We start from the raw sequence: 13,255 nt of genomic DNA, 5'->3' as shown, positions 1-13,255 counted from the left end.
GCAGCCCGCAGCTGCCCAGAAAAGGCGCATCTATTGGGCCACCTCAATTCTTCCCCTATCTGATCACCGTCTACTTTCTCATTCATGTCTCCCTCACCTGCCCCCCAGGCAACTTGCACCCCCCGCAGAAATCTTGCATGCTTAGACATTCACACACTCCCTGACTCTATTCTCTCAATATCCTCCATATCTTCACTCCACGACACACACAGAGCCACCCTTTTCTACAGTGCCACACTGCTATTGACTCAGTCACCCCTCTCATGCATGGCAGAGTGCGACAAATCAATAAACAACTCTGGCACAACAACCTCACAAAAAAGCTTCAGTATTGCAGAGCAGCGCTAGAAGAAAGTACACTGGTAAGAAGACTGTGGCATTTAAAAAAGCAACGTTTACATTCAAGTTGTCTCTTACCTAAACAGGTCTACTTCACAATCCTCATATCATATTTTTCTCACAATGCCAGTTATTCAACGCTTTTAACTTCCTCCTCCACACTCCATTGCCCCTTCTGACCTTCCTCATCTCTGCAGAAGACATTGCCGCACATTTCAACAATAAGATCGACCAAACAAGACAAGTCTTTACTGCACAATCACCACAACCCCTAAATATAACAGACCACTGCCTCTCCCCATTTGTCATCTCCCCTCCAAATCACACCTCACCATTTGTGTACTTGACCCCATTCCATCCCACCTCCTCCCCAGTCTCACCACGCTTATCCTGCTGAACTTTCCTCCCACCTCTCATCTAATGCATGTGGGATGCTAGCAGACAGACTGGCAATGAACTAATGTTCAGGTGAGGAGTGGGACTAGGAGGGACTACCTAATACCAGCCCTGCTAGCATGGGATAGGCTGGGGAACCTAATCTCTGCAGGACACAGCAGGGTTAAATTACTGCAGAGACCTGCCACGCCCCCCTAAGACTCAATGAATGCCACATGTAGATGCAGCAGTGCTGCATGAAACACACTCAGGGGGCCGGACTGATGTGAGAAAAAACCACAGAGTGAGTAGAGGGGCTCTGGGAAGGACTGCGAGTTACCGCTGTGACACAACCTCACCACCACTGGAGCTGCCGAAAACCCCCTAACCTACTGTCTCCTTACCCATTATCCTGTAGACAGTAAGCCCGCAAGGGCTGGGCCCTCTCCCCCCTGTACCAGACTGTCATTATTAGTTTGTTCACTGTATTCACTGTAATTTATATTTGTATCATGTATGTAACCCCTTCTCATGTACAGCACCATTGATTGATTTCTTGATTACTAATCTTGGGTCGGGCCTTATGCATAAGATCTAACTTGCATGTCTTTCTCTGCTTACTGTCACTGAATGGAAAGATTGAATCCTGAGTCTGAAAAATAAATAATAATAATCTTCATAGGTAAATGGGTTTAATAGATGTTTATAGGACATTTCAACCCCATAGAAGCATTCATGAGAATGAGGGAAGTGAAAGGAAAGGAGGGGTTGGACATTTACTTATTTTCTAGTATTGTTGGGTTATCTCACTCCATATATGTAATATGTTATAGGATCTATTTTCTTACGCAAATCGTAGATGTGCCTGACAATGTATTGTAATACTATGATGAAAATGTGAACAAAATTCTTACTATACTATATTCCAGTGATAAGTTGTATGTGTTTGATGTAAAGATAAAATAATTTTAAAAAAAAGGATTCGGTATGTTGACATCCAACTGACCGATCATGTTGTACTTTAATATCTGATATTACCTTTGGCAGAGAGTCATAACATCTCCATACAGATAAAACAGACAATCGGTCCAGCCAAAACTCAGGTTTGTAATGGTAATCAAATGCGTATGGGCACTTTCAGCGTCAATCATGTTTTATAATATTGAAATGGTAATATAATTTCCTTTGCAGAACAGTTGTAATTTTCAATTAACATTTGTATCATGTTGACTGTCCTTATGTTTATGTAGCATTGTGCATATGTTAATTAGTAAACGCATGCTGAAGTCAGAACTATTTAGTTCATTTTCGGATGATAAGACATTCTGTTTTCTCTCCAGCAAAAGATCTGAATTGAATACAGACATTATTGTTGCCTGCTATCAACATCTGGCAGATTTACTCAGTAAATTAGAATGTAAGTTTCTGCAATGTAGAGAGAGAAGCATTATGTAAAATATTGACTTCATTTATGTTTCTTTATTTGTCCTTTTCAAGGTCTTAAGATGAATAATGTGAAATTAGGTAAAGAAAAGGAAGAGATTCTAAAATTTCTTCTAAGGACTATAAAAGACTTCCAGGTAAATCATACAGAAGACAAGACAAAGTAGATATACTAACTTAAAGATGTGCAAGGGTTGCCTCGCCATATACCTAGGTTTTGATGAGACTTACGGTATGTTAAAAATTCAATGCTAAAATAGTAATCGTATTTAATTTTTCATGTGAGCAACACCCCACTAGTCTCATCTTGAATTTTTTAAGTAATTATAGAAATGTAATCTTAAAGGGAACCAGTCGTGTCAAATAAAAGCTACTAACCTTGTGAAGATCTGAGGTTGTGGGTTGTAAGAATCACCTAGGCAGGTTAACGATGCAACTATTTTTTATTCCTTACATCCATGATAGCCGGATCCGGCGCTGTCCGATTTTTCACTGGAGACAAAAACTTAACTTTGTACTTTTTTTCCTGCCGCTGGATCAACAATTTTCACCTAATGACGGATGAAATGTGTGGCCATCCGGCACAATCCGTCGCTAATACAAGTCTTCATTAATAAATTGTATGAATCATTGTTGAACCGCATGGATGCAGTCCTTCAACATCATGGAAGTCAAACAAAATATTAAATATGACTATAATAGCACCACAACTTCATTCAACAATGTTATGCAACATATATTTGTATTTTAAGTTAATTATTTGTTTGAATATCACATTACTTTCTGTGGGCGACAAAACTTTTGTCTTGCCAAAATCTGACCATTCTGTGTCCATTAACTGATCAATATTTCTGCATTGATGCCAATTTATTTTCTTAACCTAAACCACATTTCGGAGGGCTTCAGCTTTCAAAAGAATAATTTATACAACCAATGGATGAATTTAACATCAGGTTATAAGCTTTTATTTACATAACATGGATAAGCGACATAACTTCTGTCAGGGAGTGTACGAACAATAATAGTTGGTCAAACAGTGAAAATACAAAAAATGTGACAACACTACAGGAATCCTTTAAGTCATAAATGTTAGGATAGCAAAGGTAATGCACATAAATTAAATGTACATTCAAATGTTTTAGTCATAATCCACACATTAGATGACTGTCGCCTGAACAATACTTCAGATGATTGTTCATCCAACAGCCATTTCATTGGACTCTCCCATATGCGAGTGCTTGTTCAGTTGAGTGCTCCAGTGCTCTCTATGATAAAGCCATTGCCAAACATATCTGGCGATGACTTATCTCTGGGAGAACAAATCAATAGGACATGCCTAACTGACGTCTCCCCTGAAAATCAACTGCCTTAATACACATTAGACGGTCAACCGAACACATCAGTATTGGTGAGTGTGGCAACCATTAGTCTAATGTGTATGGGGGACTTAAGTTAAAATGGAGATTCTCAACTATAGGCTACAGTAAACACATTATATCAGTGATGTCATCTGGGGCCCAAGGATTGCAGAAGCCCCTCATGTATTTATTGAGAAGCCCCCAGAGAAGGGAAAGTTCAAAGGGTATAGTTGACTACCCAAGGATAATAATCAGGCCATCCACAAACAGCTCAAGAGCTTCCTTGTTTTCCCCTCTTAGCTTGAGCTACAGCTCAAAGTATCAAGGGCTGCATTTAAGAGTCATACGTTATATCCAGTTAACAATAATTGAGATATCTAATTTAAATCTATTCTGTAGCTCCAAATCAGAACATTTATTAGTTATGCAGATAAGCATAATTTGCAAGAAGACAAATGCTGTTACTGACAGAGTGCACTGTTAGCAAATAACACGGCCTTGATTTTGTCCCATATTTGAATTTCCTTAAAGACTTCCATCTCTTCAAATTTTTGCCTTTAGTTGCACCTTTCTCAGCTTTATTGAAGAACTGGACTTTGATTAAATAAATTATAGTCATTAATTAGGTACAATTATCTAAATGTAAAATCACATGTAATTAAAAAATGGGTTGATTTATCACTATATTTATACCATATTTATGAAGTCTTGAACTACTTTTTAGGATTATGGTGGCGAAAGTGAATCGGACATCAACATTAAGCTAAGAGTGACTCATTTTCAACTTAAAGGGGTTTTTCCATGAACAAAAGTTCATTTTAATCAATAAATTCAGGAATAATAATAATTTCCACAATTGGATGTGTTTAAATAAAATGTTCCTGTGCTGAGATAATCTTATAAGATTATCTCAACACAGGAACATTTTATTTAAACACATCCAATTGTAATTGTGGAACTTATTACACAGGTCTGCAAAAAAATTTTTTTCAAGAGCTGTTTTGGTTATTCCACATAATCTTTATGTTTTTAAGTGCCCTGAATCCGAAAATGACCTCCGTTTTGTCATAGGACATCACGTTTTCTGACAATTTAAGTAACTATGTTAAATAAGACAAAATCTCAAAGTACCGTATATACTCGAGTATAAGCCGACCCGAGTATAAGCCGACCCCCTAATTTTGCCACAAAAAACTGGGAAAACTTAATGACTCGAGTATAAGCCTAGGGTGGAAAATGCAGCAGCTACCGATAAATGTCAAAAGAAAAATAGATGCCAATAAAAGTAAAATTAATTGAGACATCAGTAGGTTAAGTGTTTTTGAATATCCATATTGAATCAGGAGCCCCATATAATGCTCCATGCAGTTTATGATGGCCCCATAAGATGTTCCATATTAGAATATGCCCCATATAATCCTGCATAAAGGTTAATAAAGGCCCCATAAGATGCTCCATAGACACATTTGCAAAATATAATGCTGCACAAATGCTGATTATGGCCCCTAAGATGCTCCATAAAGATATTTGCCCCATATAGTGCTGCCCAAACCTTTATTATGGCCCTATAAGATGCTCCATACAGACACTTGCCCCATATACCGTAGTGCCCTACAAACGTTAATTATGGCCCCATACAGACACTTGCCCCATATAGTGCTGCACAAATGTTATGGCCCCATATAGTGCTGCACAAATGTTATGGCCCCATACAGTGCTGCACAAACATTATAGCCCCATATAGTGCTGCACAAACATTATGGCCCCATATAGTGCTGCACAAACGTTATGGCCCCCATATAGTGCTGCACAAACATTATGGCCCCATATAGTGCTGCACAAACATTATGGCCCCATTTAGTGCTGCACAAACATTATGGCCCCATATAGTGCTGCACAAATGTTATGGCCCCATAGATGCTCCATACAGACACTTGCCCCATTTGCTGCGATAAAAAAAATCACATACTCACCTCTCCGTCGCTCAGGCCCCCGGCACTTTCAATAGTCACCTGCAGTGCACCTCGTTCCGGCGCCACTCCATGCTCAGCACTGACGTTCAGCAGAGGGGGCGCACTAACCACGTCTTCGCGCCCTCTGACCTGAGCGTCACTGCTGAAGACAGAGCGGCGCCCAGAACGAGGGAAGGTGACTATCGCGCAGCGCTGCGCTCCCCTCCCATATACTCACCTGGTCCTGGCGCGGTGCAGTCCCTGCTTCCCCGATGCCGCAGCTTCATCCTGTACTAAGCGGTCACCGTTACCGCTGATTACAGTAATGAATATGCGGCTCCACCTCTATGGGAGGTGGAGCCGCATATTCATTGCCATAATGAGCGGTACCATGTGACCGCTCAGTACAGGAAGAAGCTGAAGCTGCTGCCGGCGCCGGGGAAGCCAGGGACCGCGCCTGGACTAGGTGAGTATTTTTAGACAGCCCCCGTTCCCCCTCTCCTGCCGACCCCTGGGTATGACTCGAGTATAAGCCGAGAGGGGGACTTTCAGCCCAAAAAAGTGGGCTGAAAATCTTGGCTTATACTCGAGTATATACGGTAAATGAAAATAGACTCATATAATTATTTTTTTATTACAAATGTTTCATGAAAATCATTTTTTAACTGCAATGAGCTCACTAACACACACTAAAATCGATTCTTCTTCCCTGTGAGGCTTCTCTTGGTACATTTACGCTTGTGAGTAGCATCTGGAATGTCTTTCTGAAGCGTCCAACAGTAGTCTGCCATCATTGTAATGCTCCATCTTCCCTGGTATCTTCTTTCCATCTCTTTAATGTCCTGGTGGAATCGTTCACCTTGCTCTTCACTCACAGCTCCCAAATTTTCAGGAAAGTTGTCAAGGTGGGAATGGAGGAAATGCACTTTCAAACTCATCAGGCAACCTAAAGCTTGAAATGCTTTCAGCATTCGTCCAAAGATTTTTTTGTAGTCATGGTCTTTGTTACTGCCTAAAAATTTCTCTACGACCTCTTTAAATGCAAACCACCCTTCTTTTTGAGGATGCGTCATGGTATTGATAAACTCTTGATCGGCTATAAGTAGTGTTGAGCGATACCGTCCGATACTTGAAAGTATCGGTAAGTATCGGCCGATACCGGCAAAGTATCGGATCTAATCCGATACCGATACCCGATACCAATACAAGTCAATGGGACACCAAGTATCGGACGGTATCCTGTATGGTTCCCAGGGTCTGAAGGAGAGGAAACTCTCCTTCAGGCCCTGGGATCCATATCAATGTGTAAAAGAAAGAATTAAAATTAAAAATAGGGATATACTCACCTCTCCGACGCAGCCTGGACTTTACCGCCGTAACCGGGAGCCGTTGTACCTAAGAATGCGCGCTTGAAGGGCCTTAGATGACGTCACGGCGCTCTGATTGGTCCGTAGCGGTCGCGTGACCGCTACGCGACCAATCACAAAGCAGTGACGTCACCTAAGGTCTTTCAAGCGCTTGAAATACCTTAGAAGACATCCGCAGCTTCTGATTGGTCGCGTAGCGGTCGCGTGACCGCTACGCGACCAATCAAAAAGCAGTGACGTCACCTAAGGTCTTTCAAGCGCTTGAAAGACCTTAGGTGACGTCACTGCTTTGTGATTGGTCGCGTAGCGGTCACACGACCGCTACGGACCAATCAGAGTGCCGTGACGTCATCTAAGGCCCTTCAAGCACGCATTTTTAGGTACAACGACTCCCGGTTACGGCGGTAAAGTCCAGGCTGCGTCGGAGAGGTGAGTATATCCCTATTTTTTATTTTAATTCTTTCTTTTACACATTGATATTAATCCCGATACCGATTCCCGATACCACAAAAGTATCGGATCTCGGTATCGGAATTCCGATACCCGCAAGTATCGGCCGATACCCGATACTTGCGGTATCGGAATGCTCAACACTAGCTATAAGCCTTCTAATGTCTGGTCTGACGAACACACCTTCCTTCAATTTTGCCTCCGAGAGGCCTGGAAACTTGGTGACCAAGTATTTGAAGTATTCTCCATCTTTTGGAAGTGATTTTACGAATTGCTTCATCAATCCCAATTTTATCTGGAGAGGTGGTAGAAGAACTTTATGGGGAGGAACCAAAGTTTCTCGGAGGACATTTTTTTCACCAACTGTGAGCACCCTCGTCAGTTATATTTTTTTGGCATTGTATATCTTCAATGCATTGATGTGAATTAATTAATAGTAATTTTGACTTTCAAAACCCTAAGATAAAAAAATACCAAAAATTGAGAAAAATATACTAAATTTGAAGAGAATTTTGCATTTTGTGGTAAATCTTGACGTCCAGGATATTTTCAATATTTTTTTCGTTTTCAGCACACCAAAATACATGGAAATTAGATGAAAATAATCAAACAGCTTTTTAGTCGCAGAACTGTGTTATTATTCTGAGATCTATTAATTAAATTGAACTTTTGCTCATAGGAACAACCCTTTATGGATAGTGCTGGAAAGCAATGCCATATCATACCAGGTTTGCTTCAAGTTTTAAAGTTATCCCTTATCTGTTATATAGGAGGTAACTCCATGATCGCTGCAGGTCTGATCTCCAGAATAGCTCTCTTAAGAGCCCTGTCTGAAGGGAGCGTAGGTTGAGCATTTTCACTCCATTCATTTTCTATTTGACAGTCCCATAGGGAATGAATAATAATAATGATAATCTTTATTTTTATATAGCGCTAACATATTCCGCAGCGCTTTACAGTTTGCACACATTATCATCACTGTTCCCTATGGGGCTCACAATCTAAATTCCCTATCAGTATGTCTTCGGAATGTGGGAGGAAACCGGAGAACCCGAGGAAACCCACGCAAACACGGGGAGAACATACAAACTCCTTGCAGATGTTGTTCTTGGTGGGATTTGAACCCAGGACTCTAGCACAGCAAGGCTGCAGTGCTAACCACTGAGCCACCGTGCTGCACCTGCTACACTTATCTGTGCCTCATTAGCGTCAGGTTCCCAAGATCAGTATGAATATCATGAATTTGCTGTAGGTGATAACTTCAAAATTTGGTACCAACCCTTTAAGCCAAAGTCGATTCATTATCAGGACTTTACCCTGTTAATAAATCTGGTGCACTAGAAAGAAAGTGGCAAAAGATGTCCCAAAATGTCCTTCATTATGTTCTGACAAGTATCCTTTGTTCTCGTTTACTTCTTTATATCTTAGGACTATAAAATAAATAGTGAAAGTAGCAGAGAAGAGGTGGAAAAACTTCTGAATGAACGCATGGACCTGAGAGAAAACTATCATAAGAGAATTAATCAGGTACATATGAAATACCATAAACTACTGCTTTGAATGTCTTATAGACCGTTTTCCTAATCTTTTTTTGTGGAATATACTGATGTTTTTAACAATTTTGGAATAAATATTTAATTTGTATCTACTTACATGTGCTGGATTACCTTCTACCTCAGACAAAAATAAGCTATACATTTATTATTTAGTCTTCTACAAAGCATTGACTAGAATACTATTCATGTTGACTTTGATATTTAGAAATCATCATTGTTAACACTTGCAATGTGTCTGAAAATGGTGGCATGGCTTTATAGTTGCATATGGAGAATTAAATATGAAGAAATATCCTCCATTGTTTTTGCATAGTGTATATGTAATAATTATAGGGGATAATTCTGGAGACTCTTTGCGTGGAACAAGACAACAGGACACAGTTTTATAAGTGGTAAAGTTTATATTATCACACAGTGATTCAAACAGGTGCCGAGAGAAACTCAAGTCCACAACACTTGGTGCAAATATTAAATGCAGCTTAGCAGTCAATAGGAAACTTCAGAGGTAGATGCAAACAAACAGAAAGTCTACGAAGCACAGTTATTCTTGAGGAAACTTGACACGAATAGATCCTTGACTTAGTCCAGACACAGATAGATATGCTATAAGGCAGTTCAAAACATATCTTAGCTCAACCAGGGAGGCCTGGTTAATAGTCTCAGGTTTTGCAGAGCAGCAAACAGCTTACATGTCCAGCAAATGCAGATGGAAGTAACACGAGCAGCAGATGAAGGAGGATTACTGAACACTGGTGTATGCAGCAGGAACTCAGAGCAGAGTGGCAGGATCTCCCACACAGGTTCACAGGAGGAGGTGCAGGTGCAAGGCCAGGGAGTAATCAGGAGCTGGATGCAAAGCAGAATAATCTAGCACAGACTGAAGGCTGGGGTGGAGTTTTAAAGCAGGAAGACAAGTGCACATGAGACCAAAGACGCCATGTTGGAAAAGGGCAGTAATGCACAAAAGGTAAAAAATGTTCAGAGTCCTGACAGTATAGTTTAGATATAGAATTGATAAACATACAAAGTTTAGGAAAGGCCTCTGTACACATTAGAGTAATATCAACTAAACTGCTAATTTCAGGGAGACAAGCCACCTATCCACTGTGTAATGGGGTCCTCCTAATTTTCGATCAAAAGATAATATTGAGGGAAACAATGATTGACCATTTTTTCTGCATTCTCCACTCTTGCCATTGAATGCATTGCCAAACTTAGTGTGTCTGTGTATTAGGACGTCAGGAGAGAAAGCGCTTGACTCAATGAGTATTTGAATGACATCTACCTGATATGTATGGCTACCTTAATGGAGTTATCTGGGACAATTTAATTTTTTTCTTATGGGCCTAAAAACTTACAGGCAAGTAATTGCTCACTAGTACTACTGGTCTTTTGTGCCTGGCGCCGATCTCTGCAAGCTCAGAGCTGTCATGAATCACTCCTGCTGGCGATTTAGCTATTAGTGGTATCAGAGCAGTTGCTTCTCTTCCCCTCTGCTCAGTTGATGTGGTGTGACTGCTGATATTATGCTGATTGACAGCCGGCTCCCTGCTTCATAGCTGCGGGGAGCCGGCTGTCAATCAGAATAACATTGACAGTCATGCACCAGTGACAGAGCATTATAAACACAATATAAACTGCAACCACTGATTCAAATAAGGTTTTGAAAATTTAAAAACATAATAATAAGCAGAGATTGTCATGTAGGGGACGCCATTTAGACGAAAAAGGTAAATAGCGAGGCAGAGAAATCAATAGGAATAATAAACTTTTACAGTGATATCATGTTATGCAATATATCTCTGTTCCCTGGTTAAATTACAATTTCAAAGTAAAGGGCAACAAACTATGAAATACATTAGTGTCCTCTACATGACAATCTCTGCTTACTATTATGTTTTTAATTTTTTGTATCAATATAATTGAATTTTTAAGATGGATACTCGAAACTTTATTTGAATCGGTGGTTGCATTTTATATTGTTTTTATATAGCTTTCTGAAGTGTCATTATCACTTTGAACGGATATTTTGTGGTTAACCAATGACAGAGCAGCCTGGAAGAGAAGGAGCTACTTTCTTGACATAAGGCAGCAGAACTACTGGCAGGAGCAGTCTGTGATCACTCTGTAGCGAAACAGGGCGGAACAGGTAAATAGTTAGCAACTACCTGCCTGTTATTTCTTAGTCTCATAAAATAGTCCCTGATAACTTCTTTAACTTAGCAAATAAATTGCATGTACATTTAGGTCATCCTGGAGTATTTGAAAATCCTGCGGAAAATGTATTAAATAAAAGAAAAGTATCACTCAGTTGTTAAATCCCTGGCTGCTCCAGCGCTGATGCTCTGCCCGTTGCATACAACAACATGTTCTGGTTTATGGATTCTTGATTCTATAAGCTTTTTCTTATTCTAACAGGTTACAGCTGTCATAATTGAGCTGAAACATCTCAGACAAGCCTATAATGGACTTTTGAGACATACTCGAGATTCTGATGACAAGAAAGCAATGCAATGGATAAGCAGAGTACAGGCCATTAAGGTAAAATTATATCAAGTTTTTAGTAGCATTGTTGATAAATTGTTATTTATTAATCCAGGTTTCAGAGACATGCAACACATCAGCTCTTGCTTGAAAAAAGATCCATGGAGAAGCTGACATGTTGCATGTCTAAGAAGATTAGGTGAATAAATAACACAGTTTTTTTAAGTTTGCAGTGCTTCTCTCAACTCGTATGTTTTCTTCTGGTATCCTTGGATTTAAAAAATAAAACCAACTGTGCGATGCGCTCACAAGGACTATTTGAATGGATGTTTGATAATGTAGGAAAGGATAGCCAAAATGGCTTCCTTAACAGTTTACGTTGTGTAGCAGTAACGATCCATTCTGGATATTGCTTAATCAGGATGGCTGTGAATTGCCGTACTGTTGCAGCAAAGAACCCATCAGGCTATAAGCAGGGCCGTATTTAGAGTTTATGCTGCCCTAGACACTTTTAGTGCTGCCTTCCCCATTGGTGAGTATGACACTATCGGCAGTGACTGTGGCAAAAATTGCTGATGTGAAAGTAGCGTTTTGCAGCAGATCCGGCAGTTTTCCCGCATCTGCCACGTAACAGATCATTTACGGCAACACTGCGTTTGGCCTCATTCATTCCCTATGGGACTTGCAGACATGTGCGGCACTTGCGGTTTTGCCGCAATCCGGCAAATGCGGTACTTGCAGCAATGGAAAAAAATGCTGCTAGCAGTGTTTCTTTTGTCTCACTGCAAGTACTGCACATGTCCACAAGTAGCCACCTGTCCCTGCATCTTGCTAGCGCATCCTAACCATCCCTCTCTACCTAAAACTAGACCATAAAGCTTTAGAAAAACAATTTATTAACTGACATATTCCTATGATAATGAGGGCTCCAGGCTATGGCGTAGACTGACACGGGCAGTCTCCGGGTCTCCATTCTCTCTCTGTGCACACCCTCAGTCCCTGCCTCACTGCCTGTGCTGCACTGTGCACAGACATCCCTCTACCAGACCTGGTAATCACCGCTCGCAGTAGCATACCGGCAGAGGTGTATCTAGGTTTTCTGGCACCCAAGGCAAGAATTCATTTTGGTCATGTACCCACGAGCCGCTCTCCCTAATGCTCTCAATGTTCAGTGAAAAACTGAGAGAAGCAGGAAGAGGAGCTCGTTGTCACAGGACCACAAGTATGAAAATCGCATAGGAGTGACATGTTCATGTGACGACTACTGGAACCTGCAGAGCTGAATCCTGACATCGCAGGCTTCTGAATTCTCACAACTCATGCACTGCACACTTTTAGGATTCTCTCTTGCCGGTGGACAGTCATGTCAGCACAAGCATGCGATTTGTATACCTCTGACCACATTCCGACTAGACGTGCCCGGCTTCACTCAGTTCATTTTCATTGAGTGAGGCCACACATATCTAGTCAGCGCATGGCTGCATGTATGTAAATCCCCAGCATGAGAGAATCCTGACAGCGTGCAGTGCGCACTGTGAGAATTCAGAAGTCTGCAGTCACAAAGAATGACTGCATACTCATTACAAACCTGGACATTCCCTTTAATGCTCCTAACATAAAAAAAACATGAGAATAAGTTAGTATCACAAATAACATTTACATCCAGGTACTTTATATATGACATCGTCTCTGGAGTCGTTCTCTTTCTTTTCTTCATCTTGTCCAGACCCCATGAAGAGTTTTCTCATCCACGGCCATCTCTGCAGACTTCCATCTTCTCCGCTCTTTTGCAGAAAATCTCCACATGATGCCCTTAAAGATACAAGTGTCATTAAAATGCTCCTGAATAAAAAATTGCCCCTCACTATATTGTCTGCACAAAATATGACCCCCACCCTGTCCCTCTTATGGTACATGCTCTTTACACTGAC

The 13,255-nt window shown here is 40.8% G+C and overlaps 1 protein-coding gene across 1 annotated transcript in view; it reads left to right on the top strand.

Moving 5' to 3' along the window:
* Nucleotides 1-13,255, top strand: part of LOC143768793 (uncharacterized) — a 204,137-nt gene that overhangs the window by 147,296 nt on the left and 43,586 nt on the right. Inside the window, exons 12-15 of the mRNA XM_077257453.1 lie at nucleotides 2,055-2,131; nucleotides 2,212-2,294; nucleotides 8,713-8,811; nucleotides 11,259-11,381. Of these exons, the coding sequence (XP_077113568.1) occupies nucleotides 2,055-2,131; nucleotides 2,212-2,294; nucleotides 8,713-8,811; nucleotides 11,259-11,381 (382 nt within the window). The remainder of the gene's footprint in view (nucleotides 1-2,054; nucleotides 2,132-2,211; nucleotides 2,295-8,712; nucleotides 8,812-11,258; nucleotides 11,382-13,255) is intronic.

The sequence above is a fragment of the Ranitomeya variabilis genome, chromosome 1, assembly GCF_051348905.1.
Source record: "Ranitomeya variabilis isolate aRanVar5 chromosome 1, aRanVar5.hap1, whole genome shotgun sequence".
Lineage (NCBI taxonomy): Eukaryota > Metazoa > Chordata > Amphibia > Anura > Dendrobatidae > Ranitomeya > Ranitomeya variabilis.
The sequence above is the reverse complement of the archived record's forward strand: the minus strand, read 5'-3'. Positions and strand labels throughout refer to the sequence as shown.